At 36.3% G+C, this 25,422-nt stretch overlaps 1 protein-coding gene across 1 annotated transcript in view; it reads left to right on the top strand.

The window, feature by feature from the left end:
• The window catches only part of MARCHF5 (membrane associated ring-CH-type finger 5), a 53,179-nt gene extending 28,435 nt beyond the window's left edge, over positions 1-24,744 (top strand). The window contains exons 3-6 of the mRNA XM_004749664.3: positions 14,741-14,871; positions 20,605-20,788; positions 20,913-21,079; positions 21,832-24,744. Of these exons, the coding sequence (XP_004749721.1) occupies positions 14,741-14,871; positions 20,605-20,788; positions 20,913-21,079; positions 21,832-21,948 (599 nt within the window). The 3' untranslated portion in view covers positions 21,949-24,744. The remainder of the gene's footprint in view (positions 1-14,740; positions 14,872-20,604; positions 20,789-20,912; positions 21,080-21,831) is intronic.
• Positions 24,745-25,422: the final 678 nt, after the last annotated feature.

Below are 25,422 nucleotides of genomic sequence, written 5' to 3'. Positions count from 1 at the left end.
GGCTCAATCCCAGCACTCCCAAGATGTGACCTGAGCCGAAGACAGACAGTTAACTGACTGAACCACCCACGTGCTCCGAACTGTCCTTTATTTCTAAGAGTTTTTGTCTTAAAGTTGATTTTAACTGATATTAATGTAGCCACTTGTGCTCTTTTATGTCTTCATAGACTATTGGTGTATTCTTAGATTACTTTTTTTTTTCTTTTTTTTGGAAGTAGGCTCAAACTCAACAGCCCTGAGATTAAAAGTCGCATGTTCTACCAGCTGAGCTAGTCAGGTGCCCCCTTAGATTACTTTCAAGTTAAATTTTTCTATTACAATTTTGATTTTATTTCTTGTTATTCTCAAGTAAACATTAATTCAAACTTCTGTGTAAAGTTGAAGATAACCATCACCCTCAAAAACTGGTTATCCGGGGTGCCTAGCTGGCTCAGTCAGTAGAACATGTGACTCTTGATCTTGGGGTGGTAAGTTAGGGCCCCACCCTGGATATAGAGGTTACTTAAAAATAAAAAATCTTAAAAATAAAAAAAGTGGTTATCAAATGTTGAGTGTAAAACTTAGAAGAGAAAAATACTAGGTTAAGAGGAGTGACTCCTGGGAGAAATCTTTCCTAGAGAATCTAGCAAATAAAATTTATTTTGTAATTTTATCTTTTTTTTTGTAATGTTATCTTTTTTTTTTTTAAATAATACTAACAGTGATATCAATAGCTATTATTTATTAACAGGCTCCTCCTATTTGCCAGATACTATGTGGGTCACTTTGCCTATGCTATTTTATTTAAACCTCTCAAAAGCTCTGCATGGTTAGATACTGTCCTTATTTTACAGATAAGAAAACAGATTCAGTAAATTTATTTAATGGAATCCCATGGGCTTCTAGCAAGTAAGTGAAGGAGCCAGGATTTTAAACTGCTGAATTTCTTGTTACTGTCACTCAGTGAGTCAGCTGCCTGGCCACATGTAGATAAGAAGTAGTTTCCAGGTACTGTAAGAATTAATAGGGATGTTGTGAATTTGAATTTTTTTGAGATACTGTTAGTAAATTATGTGTATGATTATAAATAAAAATTTTCAGTGATTTGATGCTATTAGAATTGAAGGAGAGACATGGCCAAGAAGCAAAATGATGGCTAGGGGCTTGCACCAACAAATGGTCTTTTCTCTGTTTTGTTTGTGTCCATATTTGCCCTGCTGGACATGGTGAGGAATAGCAAATGTTCGAAAGAGAAGATGCCACAACTACATTATCTCTTAGTATTTTTTTTTGTCTCTTTTAAGTGTTTGAGTTTACTTTATGTATTTTTCCCTCTAGATAATACATTCACATGGACCAATTTCAAAAGATATTGAATATATCAGGGTGTTCAATGAAAGTCTTTTTTACCATGTCCACGAGCTATAATGCCAAGTAAGTTTCTTACTTGGAGGCAACCATTGTTAGAGGTTTCATTGTTTTATTCCAGGATGTTTCTCTTTTTCTCCCCCCTGTTCTTTTTTCCCTCTTCTCTCTCCCAAACCCTGAAAAGCTATAAATATTAGGGGTAGAGTTAAAGGAATAAACAAGGGACAGGAAAATACCCAGCAATCAGCAACTGTATGAAATCATTTCCATTCCTAGGCCTGAAAATGCATGGGAGGGGATCTATTAACAGAACTTGACAAAAGCTTTATTAGCAGGAGAGAGGCTGTTTAACAGGGTCTGTAGTTTTAGAGAAAGAAATCCCAACTACCTATAGTGAGGGAACCCAGGTGGATGGAGGGGACACTTTTACCACCCTCTGATTATCTAGCCATCCCATTCATTGTTTGAACACATCAGAAGCTAGAGGGCAAGGTTGCCTGGAAGACACATGTTAGGCAAATTGTCACAAAGCAGGATAGAGAAAGACAAGCAGTAAACCTGGAGAAGCAAGCAAGGTATTGAGCACAACTAGGTTATATGTCAAAATACTACAGACAAGTATACCATAGATCATGTTCTATATTTGCTTTTTTTCCCCCTCAGCAATATATAGTAGATACCATTTTATACTAGTGTAAAAAGAGCTTTTTTTCTTTATAGTTACATAATATTCCATTACACAGATGTATGTATCATTCTTTTTTATTTTTTTTTAATTAAAGATTTTATTTATTCATTTGACAGAGATCACAAGTAGGCAGAGAGGCAGGCAGAGGGAGGAGGAAGTAGGCTCCCTGCTGAGCAGAGAGCCTAATGCGGGGCTCAATCCCAGGACTCCAGGATCATGACCTGAGCTGAAGGCAGAGGCTTTAACCCACTGAGCCACTCAGGTGCCCCTGTATCATTATTTCTGTAACCAGTCTTGTTAATGGTCATAAAGGCTGTTTCTAATCTTTCGCTACTACAAACAGTGCTGTCAAAAACAACTGTGTAAAATAATTTTATGCACATGCACAAATATATCTTTAAGATAAATGCCTGGAGTAGAATTCCTGGGTCAAAGAGTGTGTGCATTTATAACATTAATAGATATCATCAGATTGGCTATTGTAGAGATTATACCTATTTAATCTTCCCAGTAGTGTATTGGCGTGCCTGCTTTTCCATTGCCTTTGCCAGCATGCTGCATCAATATACAGAACTAATTCTATCTACTGCCTTAACATTGATCAAAGCTCAGAAGAATGAATGTTCACTCAGGTTTTTTTTCTCTGTTATTATAAAATATTTGTTGAAAAAGAATATATCGTAACTACATATGAGGAATAAAGACTAATAAACCATCACTTGCTGACCTACCCTTTTGGTTAGAAGTGAGTTCAATAATTTATCATTAAGTAATGACTATTTTATCCACAATAGTACTTTTTTGTCTTAAACTTGTATATAATATAGACACAATAATATAGAATGGACATAATATAGCTACACCATCTTTTTAAAATTTTTTTTAAGATTTTATTTATTTATTAGCACAAGCAGAGGGAGGAGGAGAGGGAGAAGCAGGCTTCCTGCTGAACAGGGAGCCTAATGTGGGATTTGATCCCAGGACTCTGCGATCATGACCTGAGCCAAAGGTTAAGTGGATGCTTATCTGGCTGAGCCACCCAGGCTCCTCTACCCCATCTTTTTATTTTTTTTATATTTTCATTTTTTACAAAAAGATTTTATTTATTTATTTGACAGAGAGAGCAGAAGCAGGGGGAGCAGCAGAGGGAGAGGGAGAAGCAGGCTCCCTGCCGAGCAGGGAGTCCAATGCAGGACTCTATCCCAGGACGCTGGGATCATGACCTGAGCCAAAAGCAGAGGCCCAACCATCTGAGCCACCCAGGTGCCCTACACCATCTTTTTTTAAATCAACTTTTTGTTTTGGGACAATTTCTGATTAACAGAAAAATTACAAAAATACCACAGAGAGTTCCCATATATCCCATATCCAGTTTCCTCTGATGTTAAACATTTTCTTAGTGTGGTACATTTGTTAAAATTAACCAGTGTTGTTTTTATTTTATTCAGATTTCTTTCATTTTTACCTAATGTCTTAATTCTGTTTCAGGGTACCATATTACGTTTAGTCATGTTGTCTTGGGCTTCTCTTGACTGTAACAGTTCCTTAGACTTTTCCTTGTTTCTGATGACTTTGACAGTTTTGAGGAGTAATGGTCAGATCTTTGTAGAATGTCCCCGAGTTTGGATTTGTGTAATGTTTTTCCCATTATCTGTTGGGGTTATGAGTTTTAGGGAGCAAAACCATAGAGGTGAAGTGCCATTTTCATCATAACACATCAACAACAAATACTGTCAACATTACTTATCACTGGTGATACCGACCTTGATCATCTGTCTAAGGTAGTGTTTGTCAGATATCCCCACTTTAAAGGTACTCTTTTCCTCCTTTATATCAGCTTTTTTTGATAATGTTGTATTTGCCTGTTCATCTTTTCTCATCCTTTTTAGTTCTTCAGAGTTATTTTACTCTGTGTTTATTGTGATGCTGATATAGTTGGGCTTTTATTGTCAAATTTTGTATGTTCTCTTTGTACCACTTTTTCCTCCCCTCCCCCTTTCCTTGGGTATCATCTGGGTTGAAGTGTTTTTTCTTCTGGTACTGTATTTTCCACTTTGTTAATTTTTAAGTTTTAGACTTTTTTCCCTATTTAAATGGCTATCCTTGAAAAGTCTTAGCTTTTTTTGTTGTTGTTGTTAAAGTCTTAGCTTTTATCTCTTCAAATACTGCTCCCCCCCCATCCTAGAACTCTAATTAGAGTTATGTTAGACATTTTCATTTTCTTTCATGTCTCTTAACTTTTATGGATTTTCATCTTTGGTCTCTGTGCTGCTGCATTATAATTTCTTCTTAACTGTTACCTGGTTCTCAGATTCTCTCTTCAAGCAATGTCTAATCTGCAAGGGGTTTTGTTTTCTATAAATTCTAGTTTTTTCTTAAATTTGCCTGGTAATTATTTATAGTCTTCCATTTTGTTCATTTATAAGTTATCTTGTATTTTATTACATCATTTTTATGATTGGGTTGATAATTCCATTATCTAAAGTCTTTGGTAGCCTAAGGCTGTTGTTTTTCTTCTGGTTCTTCTTCGTGATGCTTTATTTCTCTTGAGTTTGGGATAACATTCACATTTGTGTTGATATTTGTGAGCTATGGATATCCTGAAGGTGAAAGAACAGATTTGCATCTGGGATTTCTCCTTTAGTACAGTTGGATTTCTAACCTGAAATCAGCATGCCAGTTGACTATAGTTACAAATTTTTAGAGGAAACTATCCTCATCATCCTATTTTTCTTCTTGAAGATAAGACAGTTTTCCTTGTTGGCTTACTTTGTTGTCATGTGGATTTTTTTTTTTTTTCCTGGCTTACCCTTTTACTGATGGTTCAGACAGCCTTTCTGAGGGTCTCCTGAGTCAGCTCTCTAGTTATGTATGGACCTAAAACCTAGCATGACTTGTAAACCCCAGTATTTAAGCTTTTCTCCTTGTAATTTTTTCATTAGATGAAAGGATCATTTGTCATCATAGGATTTCCCATTTTCCAGGTTTTTTTATTACTCACAACCAACCCAAGAATACTTGGGTAATATGTTGCTCTAGGGACTTCGTTTCTTATCATGGTGGTTAGATCTCACCAGTGAAGTTATATCTGATTTTTTTTTAAGATTGTATTTATTTCAGACAGAGAGTGAGTGAGAGAGCATGAGCAGGGCTGGGCATGGGGGAGCAGAGAGAGAAGCAGACTCCCTGCTGAGCAGGGAGCCTGATGCAGGGTTCAGTCCCAGGTGCAGATGCTTAACAGACTGAGCCACCCAGGTGCCCCTATGATTTTTTTTTTTCCAAAGATATTCCATAGTTCTTTGTACTTCTTACTATAATATGAGGCATATAATGTGTAGTGTTTTCAAAGGAAACACATTACAACTGACATCTCAGAAATACAAAGGATCATAAGAGACTTATGTGAATAATAGTATCCAACAATCTGGATAACCTAGAAGTAAAGGATAAATTTCTAGAAACATACTACATATCAAGACTAACTCATGAAGAAATAGAAAATGTGAACACACCAACAGCAAGGAAATATAAATCTCCCAATAAAGAAAAACCCAGAACCAAACTGTTTCGGTGGAGAATTCTACTAAATATTTAAGAAAGAATCAATGCCAGTGCTTCTTGAATTCTTCCCTGCCCCCCGCCCTGCAAAAAAAGAATTCTTCCCAAAAATTGAAAAGGAAGAAAATTCCCAAACTCTTTTTATGCAGCCAGCATTTTCCTGCTATCAAAGCCATATAAAGACACTGTAAGAAAAGAAAATCACAAGCCAGTATCTCAGTGAATATAGATTCAACAATTCCCAACAAAGTACTAGCAAACCAAATTCAGCAGCACATTAAAAGGGACCTACGCCATGACCTGGTTGTATTTGTCCCTGGAATGGTGCAACATCTGCAAATCATTCACTGTGATATGCCACATTAATGGAATGAAAGATAAAAATCATATGATTATCTCAGTAGATGCAGAAAAAAGCATTTGACAGAATTCAACATCCTTTCATGATAAAAACTCCCACAAAATTTTGTGTGGAAGGAACATACTCTAACATAATAAAGGCTGTATGTGACAAACCCACAGCTAACATCATACTTAACATTGAAAGGCTTTGAAAGCTGTCCCATTAAGATCAAGAAGACAAGGGTGCCCATTCTCACCACTCCTATTCAACATAATACTGGAATCCTTGGAATCCTAACCAAAGCAATTAGGCAAGAAAAAAATAAATAAATAAATAAAAGGCATCCAAATCAGAAAGAAAGAAGTAAAGTTGTCTGTTTACAGATGATGTCATACATGGAAAATTCTAAAGACTACCCCCAAAAAATGTTAAAATAAATAAATTCAGTAGAATTGCAGGATACAAAATCAACATACAAAACTCAGTCCATTTCTGTACACTAACAAAAAATTATCTGGAAAAGAAAGAAAATCCCTTTTATAATATCAAAAGTAATTAAGTACTTTATGACTAGAACTGAAAATTATAAGACATTGATGTAAGAAGTTGAAGACACAAATAAATGATAAGATTTTATGTTCATGGATTGAAAGAATTAGTATTGTTTAAAATGCCCATACTACCAAAGTCATATATAGTGTTCAGTGTAATTCCTGTCAAAATCCCAATGGCATCTTTTACAGAGGCAGAAAAAATAATCTTGACATTTGTATAGAACCACACATGACCCCAAATACCAAAGCAGTCCTGAGAAAGGACAAAGTGGGAAGCATGACATTTCCTGATTTCAAACTTTATTATGAAGCTGTGGTAATCAAAACAATATGGTATTGGCATAAAAAGAGACACATAGGCTAATGGAACAGAATCGAGAGCTCAGAAATAAACCCATGCATATTATGTTCAACCAGTATTTGACAAAAGGAGCCAAGAATACTTGATGGGGAAAGAATGGTCCCTTCGATAAATGGTGTGGGGAAAACTGGATATTCACATGCAAACAAATGAAATTGGACCCTATCTTATACCACTTACAAAAATTAATTTGAAATGGATTAAAGGCTTCAGTACAAAACCTGAAATTATAAAACTAGAAGAAAAAGGGGTTTTCTAATTCAAAGTCTCTTACACTAAGTTTTTCTGGATTCATAACTACTTTCTCTTTCTCTGTACTTGTTTTGGATACAAAGTCTTGTGGATTTTATTCTAGTTTATTCTGACTTTAATCTGTTATAAAATTAGTTTTCCTAAATATGGTTTTCATTTTAGCATGTCTCTCAGGGACTTCCTACATATTGGGTCAAAGATCTAGTCAAGGCTTCTGTCAGTTAACCCTGATCCTAGTGGTATACCAGCTTTAAAAAGAAAAACATGTAAACCTGTTGAAGAGTCTTTTGCCTCAGAAGTTCTCTTAGAATGCCCCCTTTTCAGATCATAAAGACTTCAGTCTAGGTCAAGATTCACTTCTGTTAATCAGTAAATTCATATGTGCATTCATCAGTTAAAAAACTCTTTGTATCCTTATCCCCCTATAATCTTTTTTTTTTTTTTAAAGATTTTATTTATTTATTTGACAGAGAGAAATCACAAGTAGATGGAGAGGCAGGCAGAGAGAGAGAGGGAAGCAGGCTCCCTGCTGAGCAGAGAGCCCGATGCGGGACTCGATCCCAGGACCCTGAGATCATGACCTGAGCCGAAGGCAGCGGCTTAACCCACTGAGCCACCCAGGCGCCCCTCCCCTATAATCTTTACTTAAAATTTCATTAACACATATCTGTTAAGTTTGTACCATATTACTGTACATATGCTAAATTTGCCTTAAAGTTTTTCAATTGTTGGGGTCCCTGGGTGGCACAGTTGGTTTAGTGGCTGACTCTTGATTTCAGCTCAGGTCGTGGTCTCAGGGTAATGGGATTGAGGCCCTCAAGGGGCTCAGCATGAAATCTTATTAAGATTCTCTCTCCCTGGGGCACCTGGGTAGCTCAGTGGGTTAAAGCCTCCTTTTGGCTCAGGTCATGATTCCAGGGTCATGGGATCAAGCCCGGCATTGCTTGGGGAAGCCTGCTTCCCTTCCTCCCTCTCTGCCTGCTTCTCTGACTTGTGATCTCAGTCAAATAAATAAATAAAATCTTTTTAAAAAAAGATTCTCTCTCCCTGCGGGGCGCCTGGGTGGCTCAGTGGGTTAAGCCTCTGCCTTTGGCTCAGGTCATGGTGTCAGGGTCCTGAGATGGAGCCCGAATTCAATTCGGGCTGTCTGCTCAGCAGGGAGCCTGCTTCCCTTCCTCGCTCTCTGCCTGCCTCTCTGCCTACTTGTGATCTCTGTCAAATAAATAAAAAATTTAAAAAAAAAAAAGATTCTCCCTGAGGTACCTGGGTGGCTCAGTGAGTTGGGCCTCTGCCTTTGGCTCGGGTCATGGTCTCGGGGTCCTGGGTCATGGTCTCTGGGTCCTGGGATCAAGCCCCGAATCAGGCTCTCTGCTCAGCAGGGAGCCTACTTAGTCCTCTCTCTCAACCTGCCTCTCTGCCTACTTGTGATCTCTCTCTGTCAAGTAAATAAATAAAATCTTTAAAAAAAAAAAAAAAAGATTCTCTCTCCTTCTCCCTTTGCCCCTCCCCCCGGCGCTCACTCTCTCTTAAATAAATCTTGGGGAGTGGGGAAGAGCCTTCTAGTTTTCTCTTTAAAAAAAAAAAAAAAGTGTCTCAGTTGTTTAATGTGCATTTATTGCTTGTCCTTAACTAGATTGGAAGCTCCTTGGAGGCAGAGGCTGGTGTATTAAATTTTATTTACATTTATTTTAATTTAAAGTAAAAATGCTGTGTGTACAGTAGGTGCTTAATAGGTACTTAGTAGTTGACCTTATAGTCCACAGATATTCTTTGGGCTGTTCTATTCTATGAGGTAAATTAAGCTTTGCTTTGGCACAAACTATGTAATAAAGAATTACTGTGATGATCTTTAGTTACTGTTCATGGTAATATGCTATATATACACATGGAGGAATGGTACTCATCTGCTTTGACTCTGGATCTTTTATTCCTCAGGGTTGTTTTGTTTTGTTTTGTTTTGAGGGCTTTGGGTTAGTTATCTAAAAAATTGCCCAACCAAATATTCTTTCTTCTCTGTTTATAATTTAATGTCTAACTTCTTGTTATTAAGCAAAGCAGTTTATAGCCTGAGTTTGCAGGATATTTATTCTTACATAAAATTGGTAAAACCCCAACCTACAAGCAGAGCAATCAAGGATGACATTTACATAAGCTTGTCTGAGGTTCTTCAACCTGGCCTCTGAAGTCTAGTGTTTAAAGTAGTGATGAATGCCAGAGAAAGAGTTAAAACTCTTTACTGTCCCATTAGGAGTTCCACATACTTTTAACTTATGAGATGGTTGTTATGATATTATTTCATGTCTTCAATAAATTCCACATTTGTTGACTTGGAACGATATACTTTTTTTTAAGATTTTATTTTTAAGTAATCTCTGCTCCTAATATGGGGCTCAAACTCTTACCCTAAGATCAGGAGTTACATAGGCCAGCCAGGTGCCCATGTTAAAGGTCCCTTTTTAACAAATGGGTTGAGTCAAATACTTGCCACAGAGTGCTACAGCTAGGTCCTATGCCATTATATTCTAATGTCCTGCAGAACAGGCCAAAGTACCCCAATGTACTGCCAAGTAACCATGTGCTAAGATAGCTGTGGCCTACAGAGTCCCTGAGAGTGATGCCAATCATCATCAAAAGCATTTTTTTAAGCACCTATCTATACATGGTTCTATCCTAGGCACTGTACAAAACGAGTTAAACAGACTTGGCCCCTGCCCCCTGGGAATTTTCAATCTAAGATGATGCTGACATGGACAGACATAAGGATATTGAGACAACTGAACAAACATTGAACAAGAACATAAAGTACTAACATTATGCACAAGCAAAGGGGTAAGTGCATTTTGTGGGATAGTATTAAAGGAAGCCTCATGGGACATGAACAGGGTGGGGTAGAGCAATCTCTATCAGGTTAGATTAGTTTTCATTGGGAAATCGGGTTTTCATACAGACTTCAAGTAGGGACCAGACATTCCAGAAATAAAACACAATGAAAAGAAGACTTGGAGCAAAGAGAGAAGTTTAGAACTATATTGTTGGACTCCTCATGTTGTCCAAAACTGTAATTCTGGATGGTTCTGAATCTGAAAGTGGGGTTGATGTTTTGGCTTATTAGCAGGTTGGCATTAAAGTTGGGTCTAAATCCAAACTAGTTCAATGCAGAGCAAAAAGCAAACCAAGAAAACCTGGAAACTTGCATAGCTTTTACAGTCTGTTTTGCTTATTAAAACTTATAAACCATTGGTTACTTAACTGGAGCAGTTACTGTCTCAGGAACATACACACGGTTGTCTTGTGAAGCACACCTATTTTTGCTTATTAAATTGTGTTCTGTGTTAGAAACGTTAGCACTCTGGCAACATACAGAAATGATTTCTCAAGAATTGGTGAGAGGTTTTTTGTTTTGTTTTGTTTTGTTTTGTTTTTAAGGTATCTTTCTATCCCAGAGAAAGGTCGTAGGAATTCTGGTTGTTACAGTAAGCAGTACACATAGATGTTGAGCCCTAAATATCACCTGCCCTTAAGTCATTAATTTCTTTTCTTCCAAGATGTGCCTTTAATACCATGCATACATAAATTTGAATTTAAATCACAGCTGCAACAAATCTACTTTCACAGTGTGTATGCCAGATAAAACTGATTACTTTTTCAGTAGACACAGGCTTAGGAGTTTCCCCAATAGTTCTCAGCTCGCTGTTTGATGTCATTCACATCTGAAATGTGAAAATTTGAATTTACCCAGAGTATTAGAGTGTATTTTCTTTACAAAGGTTCTTTATTGTACAAAAGAATTCACAATAGATTTTTTTTAATTGCAAGATTCCCTAGTGCCCTTTAAATTATTGGGTTTTCAAAACTTATATATTTATACAGAGCTTCTTCAATTGCTGTCCATTGTGTAAATACAGTACATTGAAAACGTAAGTGGTGAACCCCACTGAGACATTAAAAATTCAATAATGCCTTTTTAAAATATTGAAGCCTTTTTATGCCCTTAGGTATTTGACTTGTGTGATGTGCACTTATTCATATTTCTGCCTCCTCATTAGAACTGGGGTTTTATAGGGCTAGTCTTGTCTTTCCTCATTTTCCATAACTCTTTGTGCTGTAATATAACAGTAAGAAGAATCTAGTAACTTGCTATTTTTCTTTTGACCCCAAGTCACGGGATAGTGGTACATGGTAAGCTTCCTAATACAAAGAGTATGATTTAGGGATTGCCATCCATAGAAATCCAGTGATTGTTTTAACTCATTACATAGCTTGCCTAGGTAATCTTTAGCTCTAAGAAATACCTCCCCGGGGTGACAGTTTATTCTCATGGTATGCTTACTACTAAACATTTATCTTTTCTTTTAAATATTAAACTATTCTTGGACTAGACTATCTGAAAGAGCCTGAAGAGGTTTAGGCAAAATAAAGACAGAAGTATAGACAAAATTATTTCAGAATAACTGGAAATAGGAACTATAAAATCCAGCCAGTGTCTTCATTTAATCTAGTGCATCTTTAGTATATGATTCAAGGAATAGGTAGAAAATTTCCAAAAGTGTACAGATTTTTTGTTTTTGCATGCACAAAAAGAATTCATACCCACTGATTCAGGAAGGAAACTGAAAATTGAGCTCATTATATTAGAACCATCTGAGATGTTTAAAGGAAAAACAATTCAGACATCTCTAGATAGCCCATGTTCATGATATATAAAAATGGTAGTGATGGTTTTTTTGGGAGTTGTATTGCTTCACTCCATCAGTAGATAGTTCCAAGTACCCTGTTGAAAGGAGAGAGGGAAGAAGGTACATTGGAAGCATGTAAAATACGTTTTTTCCTTTCCAGTTTTTATTCTGAATGGGTTAGGAAATAGTCTTGTAGTTAACTTGGGCTTGGTATAGAATAGTGAAAAAGAAACACCTATAGATTTTCAAATCATAGTTTTAAATAAGTACCTCAGTAGAGAATTCAGCAAATATTTGAGAGTCACAGGAACTTGGGATTCATCAATAAGCAAAACAAAACCATTATTTTTCCCATTGAAGCTTGTGTTCTAGTTCAGAAGTCAGCAGACTTTTTTGTTAAAAACCAGAAAGTATTTTAGGTTTTGCGTGTGGCCATGTTCCATATAAAACTTTATTTACAAAAGCGAGCAGCCGGCTGGATATGGTCAATGGCCCATAGTTTCCTAACCCATACAGAATGAGTAAATTAGAGTATGATGGGGGGTGATAAGTACTTTGGGAAAAAGAAAAATAGTTCAGAATAATTTAAATAGGGAGTATCATGAGGCAGGAGTTGGCAGAGTGAGTCTCACTGAGTTCAAGAAGAGGAGGAACCAAGAAAGACTGAAAAGTTACTGATTGGTGATGGAAAAAAAAAAAACAATGGTGATGTCCTAGAAATACAACGAAGAACCATATATTGGGAAGAAGAAAGGAACATCTGTGTGAGATGTTGCTTCTAGGCCAGATAGGAAGGCTGAGATTACACCATTGAATTTAACTAATCTTGGGTTATTAGTGACCAGTCTGAGTAGTTTTCATGGAGAGAATTGAAGGAGAGAGTGAAAACAGGTCTTTTAGGAATTTTGTTGTAAATAAAGCAGAGATGGAGCAGTGAGGGAAGAAGGACCAAGAGAAGAATTTGGTGGTGGTGGTGGTGGTTGTTTTAATATTTATTTATTTATTTATTTGACAGACAGCGATCATAGGTAGGCAGAGAGGCAGGCAGAGAGAGAGAGAGGAGGAAGCAGGTTCCCTGCTGAGCAGAGATCCCAGGACCCTGGGATCATGACCCGAGCTGAAGGCAGAGGCTTTAACCCACTGAGCCACCCAGGTGCCCCAGAATTTGTTTTTTTTTTTTTTTAAGATAGAAGAAATAATGACCTGTCTGATGGAAATAATCCAGTAAAGAGTAGAGAGGAAATGATGTGGGAGACCATTGCTGGAGCTGGAGCTTTGAGTTGGCAAGGGAATGGGGTTTGGTGTGTCAGTAGAGGGATTAACTTCAGGTAGGTATGATGTTGGTAGGTGGGTATGTGTGCCATGGAGAGTCTGGATTTGTCTTGTAGCTTCAATTTTCTGATTAAAGAATTATCAGTAGAGAATATGAAAGTTGAAGTATGGAGGTTTTATATATACCTATGGTTTATGACTTTTAGTACAAGCATTTGAGAGATCTTTGGTGACTCATTAAAATGACTTTTATTGTACCCTCTGAGGGAATTTTAAACTTAACCTAGCAAATACGTATATTTTAAGGATTAAACCCTACATCATGGGATTGAATAATGATGCATGTAATTCTTGTGGCACAGCAACTGGTATCCTATAGACACTCAAGAGGTGCTAACTATTATTAGAGGACATAGTAAATATGCTAAATTGAAATCATAGATCCTTTGACGTCCCTCCTGATGTTCTTTCTACTTCACAGTGTGGTCTTTCTTTATACAGTGACTAGTGATATTACTGGCCCCAGTGATCAGGGGCTACATAGATGGATGCTTGTTCTTATGCATCTTAATTATTTTATCATGCTATATTAATTTCTTTGTACAGTAAAAGTAGTTTTTGTATAAAGCATCCTGCTATAGATTGTAATCCTCCAGAAGGTAGGTAATAATTTTTACACATTTCCAAGAAAATGTCTAAAGTAGTAGTTTCAAATATGTAGAGAGTATTCAACAAATGTGGTGATTAGTAAATCAGTGTTTCATATTTCTGTGACTAAACTTAGGTACTCAGTTCTTTAGAACTTTCTCTAATTCAAACCTGAGACCATTCCACTATTCTGAAAAATTATGGAGCTAAATTATATTGGACTTTAGCAGTTAGAAAACCTCCAACTATAGCCATTCTAAATACCCTCCGAAGAAAAGTAGTAGCCAGATTTAACAGTAAGCATATAATAATAGAAGTATAATTGGCACACACAGCTATTGGAATGCCATAAAAAACGGCACTGTGATCATTAAAAGAAGTTTGTTAGATGGGTATTTTATGTAAGCGATGAATCACTAAATTCTACTCCTAAAACTAATAGTGTGCTATATGTTAGCTAACTGTAATTAATATACAAATGTGGGGGGGGGGGAAGACATTAGAAAATAATACTCAACTATTCCATATTGAAAATCAAAGTAAGATAAATTGACTTTGTATAACTACAAGAAAATAGCCTTGGTTACCTTGACATACTGCACCAAGAAAGTAATGAGTGAAGTCAAGAAGTGATTTTTTGCTAAGTACTAGAGAATCTAACCGTAGGCAAGAAACTGTTTGGGAAGAGCAAGGTGAAATGGCCATTTCATTCTTCAGTAGCCAGTGTGAATAGAAGAAGTAAGAATCTATTTTCTTCATAAAAGGAGCTGTGTTCGAACCTTTAATCTTAGGTTTGCTGATAAAGATAAAAAATTTGAAGCTGTTTCCAAGAATTTAGGAAGTGAAACTTGGCTATTTTTGCAGACAACTGAGAAATTCTAAATTTAGTCAAATAGGTTCCCATCCCATCTATAATAGTTACCTCTAAAGCATCAGAACATTCAACTTCATAAAAATATTTAGATCAATGGAAAATATTGAGTAAGTCATTTTCTAAAAATCTGTCTTGTGTTGAAACATTACTTTCTTTTTTTATTATAGGTCCAGTTGTTTACGTCTTGGATCTTGCGGATAGACTGATCTCAAAAGCTTGTCCATTTGCTGCAGCAGGAATAATGGTTGGCTCTATCTATTGGACAGCTGTGACTTATGGAGCAGTGACAGTGATGCAGGTTCACTATTTTACTGTGTTCAGTGATAATATTTTTTATGTGAAGATCTATTAAATAGATTTTTATTAGAGTTTTAAAAATTATTACTGTTATTTTGAACAAGTAATAACCTTCTCATGACTTAAAAATAAGAAACAAATAAGAAATTTATCCCGTGAAAAGTCATCTTACTCCTGCCCGTTTGCCCAGAATCCTCACTTCTCCAGCTAGCCACTATTATTAGTACATAATATTCTTCTAGACTTTCTTTGTGCATGTGCAAGAAAAAATAAATTTGTTCTCCCACACACATACCTTTCCCCCCTTAAAGGAAGCAAATTAGAACTGTACCTCCCTTTTTTTTCCACAGTAACTTTGGATATCTTTTCATATAAGTATTCAGAAATCTTCATAGCATTCTATGTGTGGAATTAGAACAATTAACTAACCAGTCTGTTGTTGATTAGAGGATTAGTTGCTTCCTGTTTTTTGCTACAATCACTAACTGTTGGTGAAGATTATTAGACTTAAATTTCAAGATTTAGTCCCAGACCTTTGACTTCTCTCTTTATATTTCTTCTATAAAGATTCCCAGCTATCATCTCTGTGCTTTTTGTGCTCATCTATGTCTTGGCCCTAATTTCTCCTCAAATCCAGTCCTACAGTCATAGTTTGACCCCCTCTTCTTAAATGACCTCTTACAATTTCACACTCAATATTATTGAAATCAGATTAGTTTTTTCCTCAATTTGAAACATCAGTTTATTCCCCATCATAATCTTTCTATACCTTTGATAGCTACTGTTCTTTCCCATCTAATCAGTCTGTATTGTACATTCTTAGGATTACCTTTAGCTCTTTCTACTTCATAGACCTTTATCATGCCACTGACTGCAAGTCCAAGCAATTTTCATTTTTATATTGTTTATATATCTGTAGCTTCTTTTCCACAGTCTTAACCACCTGACTTCTTGTCACTCCCCCATCATACCTGTGGGCTAAAGGAGCCTCTTGATTGGTTTCTCTTAATTTCATTCTCTTCTATCAGTCCATCCTTCTAAATCAGTCTTCCTAAAGAATACCTCCAACATCTACTCCAACCTCACCATCTCCTCTGTTACAATATTATATAAACAAATATGAAGAGTACAGACAGAAGACTACACAAACAATATTTTAATTCAGTAAAATGGAAGATCATTTGAAACTACGAAAAAAGTCTTGAGCTGACTTTTGAAGACAGTAATTTGGAATTGTAGAGGGGAAGAAATGATACAAGCAAGGAGACAAAAATGAACATGTTGGTTAATGGTGACAGTAAAGAAGACCTAAAATTATGATGATACATATATATTGCCATTTAGAAATAATTACCATTTAGAAATGATCTTCACATGTACTATCTCACTTGAAAAGATTTTTTAAGCATAGAGTGAAAGAGATTACCTGTGACAGTAGGTAGGTATTGTATGATTTAAGAGTATTGGGAAGACTTTTACTTATCTGAATATATGTAATAGAAAATGTGCCCCACTCTACCATCAGCAGTATTTAGGGGTTTCTTTCTTAACCCTTGAGTGTTCTTTTTCCTTTTGTTCTCTGACTACTCTGAAGTACAAGTAAATCAGATTAAGGAATCAGACCACTATTATTCTTTTTAAGATTTTATTTATTTATTTATGTTAGAGGGAGAGAGGAAATCTCAAGCAGACTCTCCCATTGAACACAGAGCCAAACTTGGGACTCACTCCTTGACCCTGAGATCATGACCTAAGCCAAAATCAAGAGTCAGATGGTCAATCCCTTGAACTGCCCAGATGCCCCTAGACCACTATTCTTTTCCCACTTCTCCAGGAACCAATTTTAGGTTCAATCCCTATTAGTTGTGAAGAATTTGAATGAGACCTTCTGCTTACATTTTTATTGAGAAAACAATGGATAACTTTTTTCCCCAGCACTGAGCCAAACACCTTTCTAACATTGTAACAGTCTTGTGATCTAGATACTATCAATTATTCCTAGTTTACAGATTTGGCGAGTTTACATGTCACTACCGCACAGCAAGAAAGAAGCATTAGGACCCCCATCCCTCTTCCTAATCTGGGGCTCCTTAGGTGAAACCTGGTTCCAAAGGCAGTGGGATCGTTTTACCCTGGAACAATAAGACCTTAATGTCCAGTCTAGTTCTACTTTTGTCTCTAGTGTAAAAGATAACCCCCATAAGCATTGCCCTTTCTAAACTTATACTACTGTAAATTATCCTTAATACTGACTAAGAAAACCTATTAGTTCACCACTTTTTTAAAAAGCAGGCTTTTAAAAGGAAGTGCTTTATAAGATCAGGCCTTAGTTAAAACTCTTAGCCATTTAGTCTTGGATATGAAGATCTAGCTTTCAGCTCTTAAGCAGAAAAACCTTTATCTAAACCCACAATTCCTAGGCCTTTATTGTATACACAGTTAACAAACTCTTAGAGAAGATGTTCTCTGGTTCCTGAATCTCACCCCAAAATTGAAGTCTTAAAAATAATCGTTTTAAATCTTGGGGCATAAAACCAGAGTGTACATGATCATGCACAATTCGCTGGATTTGCATTGACCAAAGTTAAATCACCCCCATTACTTAATTCAGCTTTCATTTTCTGCCCTTGAGTCTGACTATAGTAGCAGGTAATAAACTACAGTTGTACTATTCTGTTTCCTTTGCAGCATTTATACTTGCGTGCTTGTTTGGTTTGATTTGATTTTCTCTCACCTCCAAAAGACATCTATTTAGCTTACCGTTTTATCCACAACACCTTGGCTTGTGTCTGGCACATAATCAGTATTCAGTTGAATGCATGCATAGTGAGCCCAACGCATCTCTCTCCACTTCAGATATAATAAGTCGGACAGTGGGTCTCTTGCTACTGTCTGTCCTATTTATTTCCTTTTTTGTTTCCTTATTCTTAGACACCAGCTTGTAAGGTTTTTACTGCTACCCATGAGGAATAAACTTTCTCTTACTATAGTTTGTACCTGAATATTCACTCTGCTTTATATTTCTAAACCCCAAATTCTAAAAAGAATAATGTAACCCAACAGGAATTTTTGAAATTTCTGAATTTATTTGTTAATACTTTGATAATATTTTGATAATACTTTGATAATATTGCTAATACTTTGATAATATTTAAATCACATTTAGTTGTAACTTTATAAGGATCATTATATTGAAAATAATAAAATGATAATAAAAACAATGTCCTGAAAAGGCATAGGTGGAGACATAATCTCTGGGCCAGTCCACTTTTGCCACTAGTATGGGATTAGGGTTTATGAAATACAGTGGACCATTGAACAACATGGGGATTAGTTAAATCACCCACATTGCTTAATTAAGCTTTTATTTTACATTGATAACCCCCCTCATGCAGTAGAGAATCCATGGATAAGTTCTGATTCCCCAAAAGCTTTACTACTGATCTCCTGCTGTGACCAGAAGCCTTACTGATAACATAAAGTCAACTAACACACATTTTTGTAAATGTACTATATGCTATGTTACAGTAAAGCAAGCTAGAGAAAAGCAAATGTTATTAAGGAAATCATAAAGAAGAGAAAATAACAGTACTGTACAGTAACTATCAGTAGTACATATATAAGGACCAGTACAGTTCAAACCCATGCCGTTCAAAGGTCACCTGTTCGTGAACCAGACTATTTCGCTTTAGGGCAACTCAGAACTATTATCCTTCACATACAAGGCACTAGGTTTCTCTGTGGAAACACAAGAATATTAGGTACCTATACCATAGTTTTTCATCACTTAGAAGGGGTTAGCCTCCTGCCTTGAATATTACATTGTATTTAGGTAAATTACTGAAGCATAAGCCTGGACTGTATCCCTAGTCAGATTTTAAAAGCATCCATTTTGCTTCTTCCCACATACTTATAAAATTTTTTACCTGAATTGAGTGTGTTGTTTAGAATTTTGGTTTGTTTTGACCATTCTCAGCTTTATCTGATTTCACTTAGAGTAGTCCACCTAAAAAAAAGATCTGCTATGGTAGTTTGACATAAAGAGCATCACATTATTTATTTATTTATTTATTTATTTATTTATTTATTTATTTATTTATTTATTTTTCAACGGCCCCATATACTTTTTCATGAGCTTGTTTTCCTCAGTGTCTCTGGCAGCTTTTAGTTTTCCCTATCTTATTTCTTCCCTTTCCTCCATGCCTGTCCTTCCTTCCTGTCACCTCTTCCCTATCAAAGATAGAAATGAGATTCTTCCCAATCCTTTCTTCCTGGTTTACACCTCAAGTATGATCAGAAAAACTATATAGAGTCTTTCTAGTAGTTCCTCCCAGCTAGCTGTCCACTGTGTGATACCTTGGTGGGTATAAGCCCAAGATTCAGAAATCGTCTCCTTCACCTGTCATAACTGCCAGAAATAATCATTCAGAGAAATAGGTTTAATTTGGAAGCAGTTGAGACTCTGGCTACAGGGAAGATCACTTGAGACCTTTGAAAGAGAATTTTCAGGGAAAATCTCCAGTTAAAAATACCAAGTGGGACTCCTGGGTGGCTCAGTCGGTGATGCGTCTGTGTTTGGCTCAGATGTTCCTGGGGTCCTAGGATCAAGTGTCACATCTCGAGCCTGCTTCTCCCTTTACCCCTCCCCCTGCTTGTGTTCATGGACTCTCTGTCTCTCTCTCTCAAAAATTAAGACTTAAAAAAAAAAAAAGGTAAGAAGCTCATCAGTAAAATGGAGATGTTGAGAGAAGTATAAGGCCAAGATTGATCCAGTAATAAGGATTTTCCTGCAGGGGAAGTATGGAGATTCACAAATAAGAATTATTCGTGTCCTTCTTGCCCTCTGGAATCTAATCCAATTGAGAAATAGCCCCAAGACCCAGATAAGAAAGCAAGGATTGTTTTAGCTTCATTACCCAATAGATAGGACACCCTAGGGTTCCTGGACTGGAAAAATGACTGGAACTTGTAGCAAAAGCTACTTCAGTAGACCTTGGAATTGCCTTTTAGCCAAGTTAGGTCTGTAGAACAAGCATTTGGCCAGCCGGAAAAATCCACTTTATCCCAGACACCACTGATACGGAGAAAGAACCAAAGAGAAGTGAGCTTTCAGGCCATCTCCCTGAAGGCTGTCCTGCCCCTTGGCTGTGCTTACCCTAGTAGGAAGAGCAGGAAAAGAGATGCTCTGCTGGAGGACAAATAGGACTTAAAATTGTAGTCCAATCTAATCAAATCAGGTAAGAGGAATTAAAAAACCATAAGTCTGCTCCCCTCTACTGAATTGTAATCACTGTGGGTCAACCATTTTTAAAAGCTTTTATTCCAATATAATAGGAAACGGCTTAGGAACTTTTCTTCCCTTGAATGAGAGACATGTATAAATAAATCAGGACTGGTAGCTTTCCAGCTTATTTAAAAAAAATTTTTTTTCTGAAATTTTTTAGAAGATTTTATTTATTTATTTGGCAGAGAGAGAAACCGCCAGAGAGGGAACACAAGCACAGGGAGTGGGAGAGGGAGAAGCAGACTTCCTGCAGAACAGGGAGCCTGACGTGGGGCTCCATCCCAGGACCCTGGGATCATGACCTGAGCCGAAGGCAGACACTTAATGACTGAGCCATCCAGGCACCCCTTTTCTGTATTCTTTTGAAATTAAGCATTTCCTCTAAAATGAATTCATACAACCCTTGATGAGATAAGGAAGTAATTCTAGCAAATGCTGTCTGTTTCACAGGTTGTAGGCCATAAAGAAGGTCTGGATGTTATGGAGAGAGCTGATCCTTTGTTCCTTTTAATTGGACTTCCTACTATTCCTGTCATGCTGATATTAGGCAAGATGATACGCTGGGAAGACTACGTGCTTAGACTATGGCGGAAATACTCAAATAAACTACAAATTTTGAACAGTATATTTCCAGGTAAGGCCCTGAATTGTGGCTATTATGAGCGCACCAAATTAGTGTTTGTGAAAGAATCTTAGTATGCATAGATATTTTAATCTAATTCATTAGCAGTAATATCCTGCATTTTCTTTTTCTCTAGGCATTGGTTGTCCTGTTCCTCGAATTCCAGCTGAGGCTAATCCTTTAGCAGATCATGTCTCTGCCACCCGAATTTTGTGTGGAGCCCTTGTCTTTCCTACTATTGCGACAATAGTTGGTAAACTGATGTTCAGTAGTGTTAACTCTAATTTACAAAGGACAATCTTGGTAAGATGGGTTTTTTTTTTTTTCAAGTGACTATACAAAAAAGAATGAACTGTGTATTTGTTCAAAAAAAACCCCAGTGGGACTATATAAATAGTCCTTTTGTGGCTCCTGTGCTTTAAGGTTCTGTTTGATCCCCACTTATTGTCCAAAAGCAAGGAGAGGAGGATCCATTAGCCTTCCAGAACAGTGCTGTGGGTGATTTCTCTCCTAGAACAGGCGTGAATTATCACGCCCATCCCTCTTGACAACAAAGATTATGGTGAAGAGCTTCTGCTCTAGGGTCAGACTGCCTGATTTATATCCTGTCACAGATATGGCTTTGCTGAAAAACCGAAATCAAATTTCTTGACTTCTCTGTGCCTATAAAATACAGATCGAATTCCCAGGTATATCAGGATTACTGGGAGGATTAAATGAGGTAATTCATTTGAAGTGCTAGCACATAGTCAACCCTTGTGTTGATGTCATTATTCTCCACCTATCACCTGCACATGTGCCCAGGTCTTTTCCCTGTTCTATCAGAATGGACGTAAAGCTAAGTGGAGAGATTACCTAATAGGAGAACAGGGAAGGTGTCTCTGTTAGATGTAGTGTCTCCGCCTGTCGTACTCCCAATAGAAAAAAGAACTGTTTCTTTGCATTCATCTGAATTAGCTGCAATGGCTCTCTTTTGTGATCTAAGTAAAATTATTTTTATTATTATGTTTCTCTAAATCTGTATGTTAAAAAGCTAATTTTCCTTTTTATTTTAGGGTGGAATTGCTTTTGTTGCCATAAAAGGAGCATTCAAGGTTTACTTCAAACAACAGCAATATTTACGTCAGGCACATCGCAAAATTCTAAATTATCCAGAGCAAGAAGAAGCATAAAACTGTGACTTCTAGTTGTTCTGCAGTCCTCTCATCCTTATGAGTCTGTTGTGTTGTTCTGATTCCATCATTAATGCACAGTAGTGGAGACTTATGATAAGCTGCTGCTCATATTTTTAAGAAATATAATAAAGCACTTAGGGCAGGGGAAATCCTCTCAGTAATCACGGAACCTGAAGTTGTGATTTGTTTTCATTGTTTTGTATGTAATTCTTTTATGGCAGTCATCTGAACCATTATCTTAGCATGGTAAACCTGGATTTTGTTCATATTTTCTCCAAATAGAAATGTAAAGATCAAACTGTGCAAATATTTAAAAACGCACATGCTGTTTAATTCAAATGCCTCTTTTGTACATGTTCATGTTCAGTGTTTTCTTAGAATCAGCAATTCAATGAAGGTACTATGAGGATTTTTTTTCATTGACATAATTTGATTACATGCTAAATAGGAGTATATGTTAATATGAGGAAATGTAAATTAGTTATAAAAAAATAACAAACCAAAAATGTATGTAAACATTCAAATGATTATCTGAACAAATGAGATTTTGTTGTGTTTTTCTTAACCCATGTGACATCCTCAAATGTGTAGGGTAAAAATTCACAGGGCTTCCAAATCACTTTTTCACTATTAAATTTTATTTATATAATATTGACATCTCATAGTTCATAATGTAATTTTGACTCATGCAGTCATAATTACTGTGTGTGTGTGTGTGTGTGTGTGAGAGAGAGAGAGAGAGAGGGAGAGAGGCATAAGGACCTTCAATCACTGGAGTAAGGTTTTTAAATCCGTATTTCTAGAAATTAGAGCTGCCAGTTTCTAGTAGTTTGAGCACAGAACGACTTGCAAAAAAAATCAATAGTTATTTTACTCTTCTCTTTCATTGATTCAGTTATTCAGGTGTTTGTTGATCACCTATTTGCCCAGGCATTATACAAAGTGCTGTGGGACACAGTGGTGAACACGACAGACTTGGTTCCTGCTTTTATGCAGTGTACTGTCTAGTTTCAGCAGATTGAAAACCAGCAGTGAGTAAACCAAGGTGAGGCCTTGAGCTCTTTGTTTTTATACCAGTCAGTGAGGAGATAATTATGAAAATAAGTATTGAGTAAATATTGAGGTTTTTGGCTTAAGTCAAGCTATTATTAAAACCAGTACTAATGTTTTTAGATTTTAATTGCTTGTCATATCAAGGCTAGCACCTTAATCACTGTATAACTAGTTTTATGTTCATTTTTAAAAAGCAATTATTTATTTTAAGCCATTTTTAATAGTGGCCCTTTTAATGTTGTTTGGCAGTCTGAATGGTCTCACAGTTATTTTCATTAATTAAAATTAAATTTTTAAAAGATAGTTCCAAAAACCTTATTTATTTTCTTGTTCACAGTATCTAATGCATGACAACAATAAATATTTCCCTTACTGATAAGTGGCCATTTCTCTTTAGGAATGTAGCAAATATAGATTGAGCTATGTTAGATTGCAATAATGTATGCTAACTTTAGTAATTTAAGACTGGTACCTTTCTATAGTATGAATGTCTTAATTCTGTTATAAAGTTTAATGTGAATGGCTGTTGAACATTCAGAGTTGTAATTATTTTGGGAGGAAGGGAATATTTGACTGACAGTGAGCCTTATTAAGAACACTGCTACAGTTCTGAAGGGGAAATATAAAATCTATGATTATATATAAAAATAACAGATTATATAGCTGTAATTATAAAATATATTGGCTTTTCTTTAATTTTCAATATAAAAGGCATAGTAGATATTTCTGCATAATTTTGTTACATGGAACAGCTTTTAGGCAACCTTTAATAAAATTATACAAGCACATCGTTCCCCAGTTACTACTTTGATGCCCAAGATTGGGGGAGTGAGTAGCTGCTTGCGTCTGTTGGTATCAGGGCTCATGAAGCCAGGAAAACAACTCTAATCCTTTGGGGGCAGCAGTGAGGAGTTTTTAGGGATGTGGGGAGGGAATTGCAAGTGCCTGGAAACCAGATTGTCCTCTAGCCCTGGAACTGAACACTTTTAAGTCTAAAAAACCTTAGCTCCGAAAGTACCATGTACCAGTCTTCGGAATGGTACCTGTACCACCATGAACAACAAAAGAGCATGGGCTGACCAAAGTTGATGGACCTGGGTTCCAATCCTAATTCTGCTTTTAATAACCAGATGTATGACCTGACTGAGTGGTTTTTCTCTCAGCTACAGTGTTTGTCATCTCTGAAATGCAAGTAATACTTCTATCTCAGAAGACCATTTCTAGGATTAACCGAGAAATTAAAGGAACAAAGGCACTTTAGGCTCAAGACAGCCCTTACAGAGCAGTAGCTGTTTCTTAATTGTTAAATAGTCTGTTTGCGCTCTAGGGAAAGGGAATGAAGAGGTAAGAGAATGGTGTTAGGGGACAGATTAAAAGGATGTTGTAGACTTTTGGGATGGGTTGGGTATATTCTGTGTTTTCCAGTTTATTTTCACATTGCTTTATTGTGTTATTTCGATAAACTTTAATGTTTTAAACCTCTTTTATAAAATTCAGTGACAACAAGTAAAATTCTCTCCGTTGCAGAAGTTTAACTTATCTCCAAAGTGGCTGAAAATATTGTTCATCATTACATGATTATCAAGTGACTGTGAAGAATATAAAATTAAACTTAGTGACTTAATTAGTCACTGCCTTGCTAACTGTGCTGTAATTTTTTTAAACGTCTTGTTTTTTAACATAGCAGACTATCTTAGTACTGGCTGGATTAGGTTAAATAAAGAATTTTTATGTCCTCTAGGTGTACTTTGTCTGTTGAACAACTCCCAAAACATAATTTGTTTTTTAAAATCCTAGTTATTGGGATCCTAGATGTATCTGAAATTTAAAAAAAAAAAAAAAAAAACTAAAAAAATTATCTTAATAATACAGGCAGGCTGGCCTAAACTCTAACCCATTCTGGTTTTTAAAATGTATACCCCATCAGCCACTTGGACTATGACTAGATAACCACACACAAGATCTGTGGGTGGTCTCATGCTACAGGGTATCTTGAAGTATATTCAAGTAGGTTGGGAACACATTTAAGGGAAAAAAAAAGTTACTTCCTCAGATACTAATTTTTAAGTTTCTGAAGATTAGTCACAACACTAATTTTTAAGTTTCTGAAGAATGAGTACATCAAATAAAGGCCCTTCCATCCATGGGGATTGTATTTTTTCTAGTTTATTTCATTACCCCCATCAGAGAGACTAGCAGAGGAGAAGTGGCATAGAGTCAGTCCTGGATGCATATTCTGATATTATTTGTAGGACAATTTACTTTCTCAGACCCTTAGTTTCCTCATCAGTAAAATTGATTATAAAACTATCTCCCTGGTTATGAGAATTAAGTGAGGAAACATTCTATAACAGTTTGATAAAGAGAAAAACTAAATCTGTGCCAATTTAAGTAGACATTTGTTTTCCCATAGCCTTC

Source organism: Mustela putorius, unplaced genomic scaffold, assembly GCF_011764305.1.
Source record: "Mustela putorius furo isolate JIRA1106 unplaced genomic scaffold, ASM1176430v1.1 tig00003909_pilon_pilon_pilon, whole genome shotgun sequence".
NCBI classification, from domain to species: Eukaryota; Metazoa; Chordata; class Mammalia; order Carnivora; family Mustelidae; genus Mustela; species Mustela putorius.
Note: the sequence above shows the minus strand (reverse complement) of the source record. Positions and strands in the feature narration are given on the sequence as shown.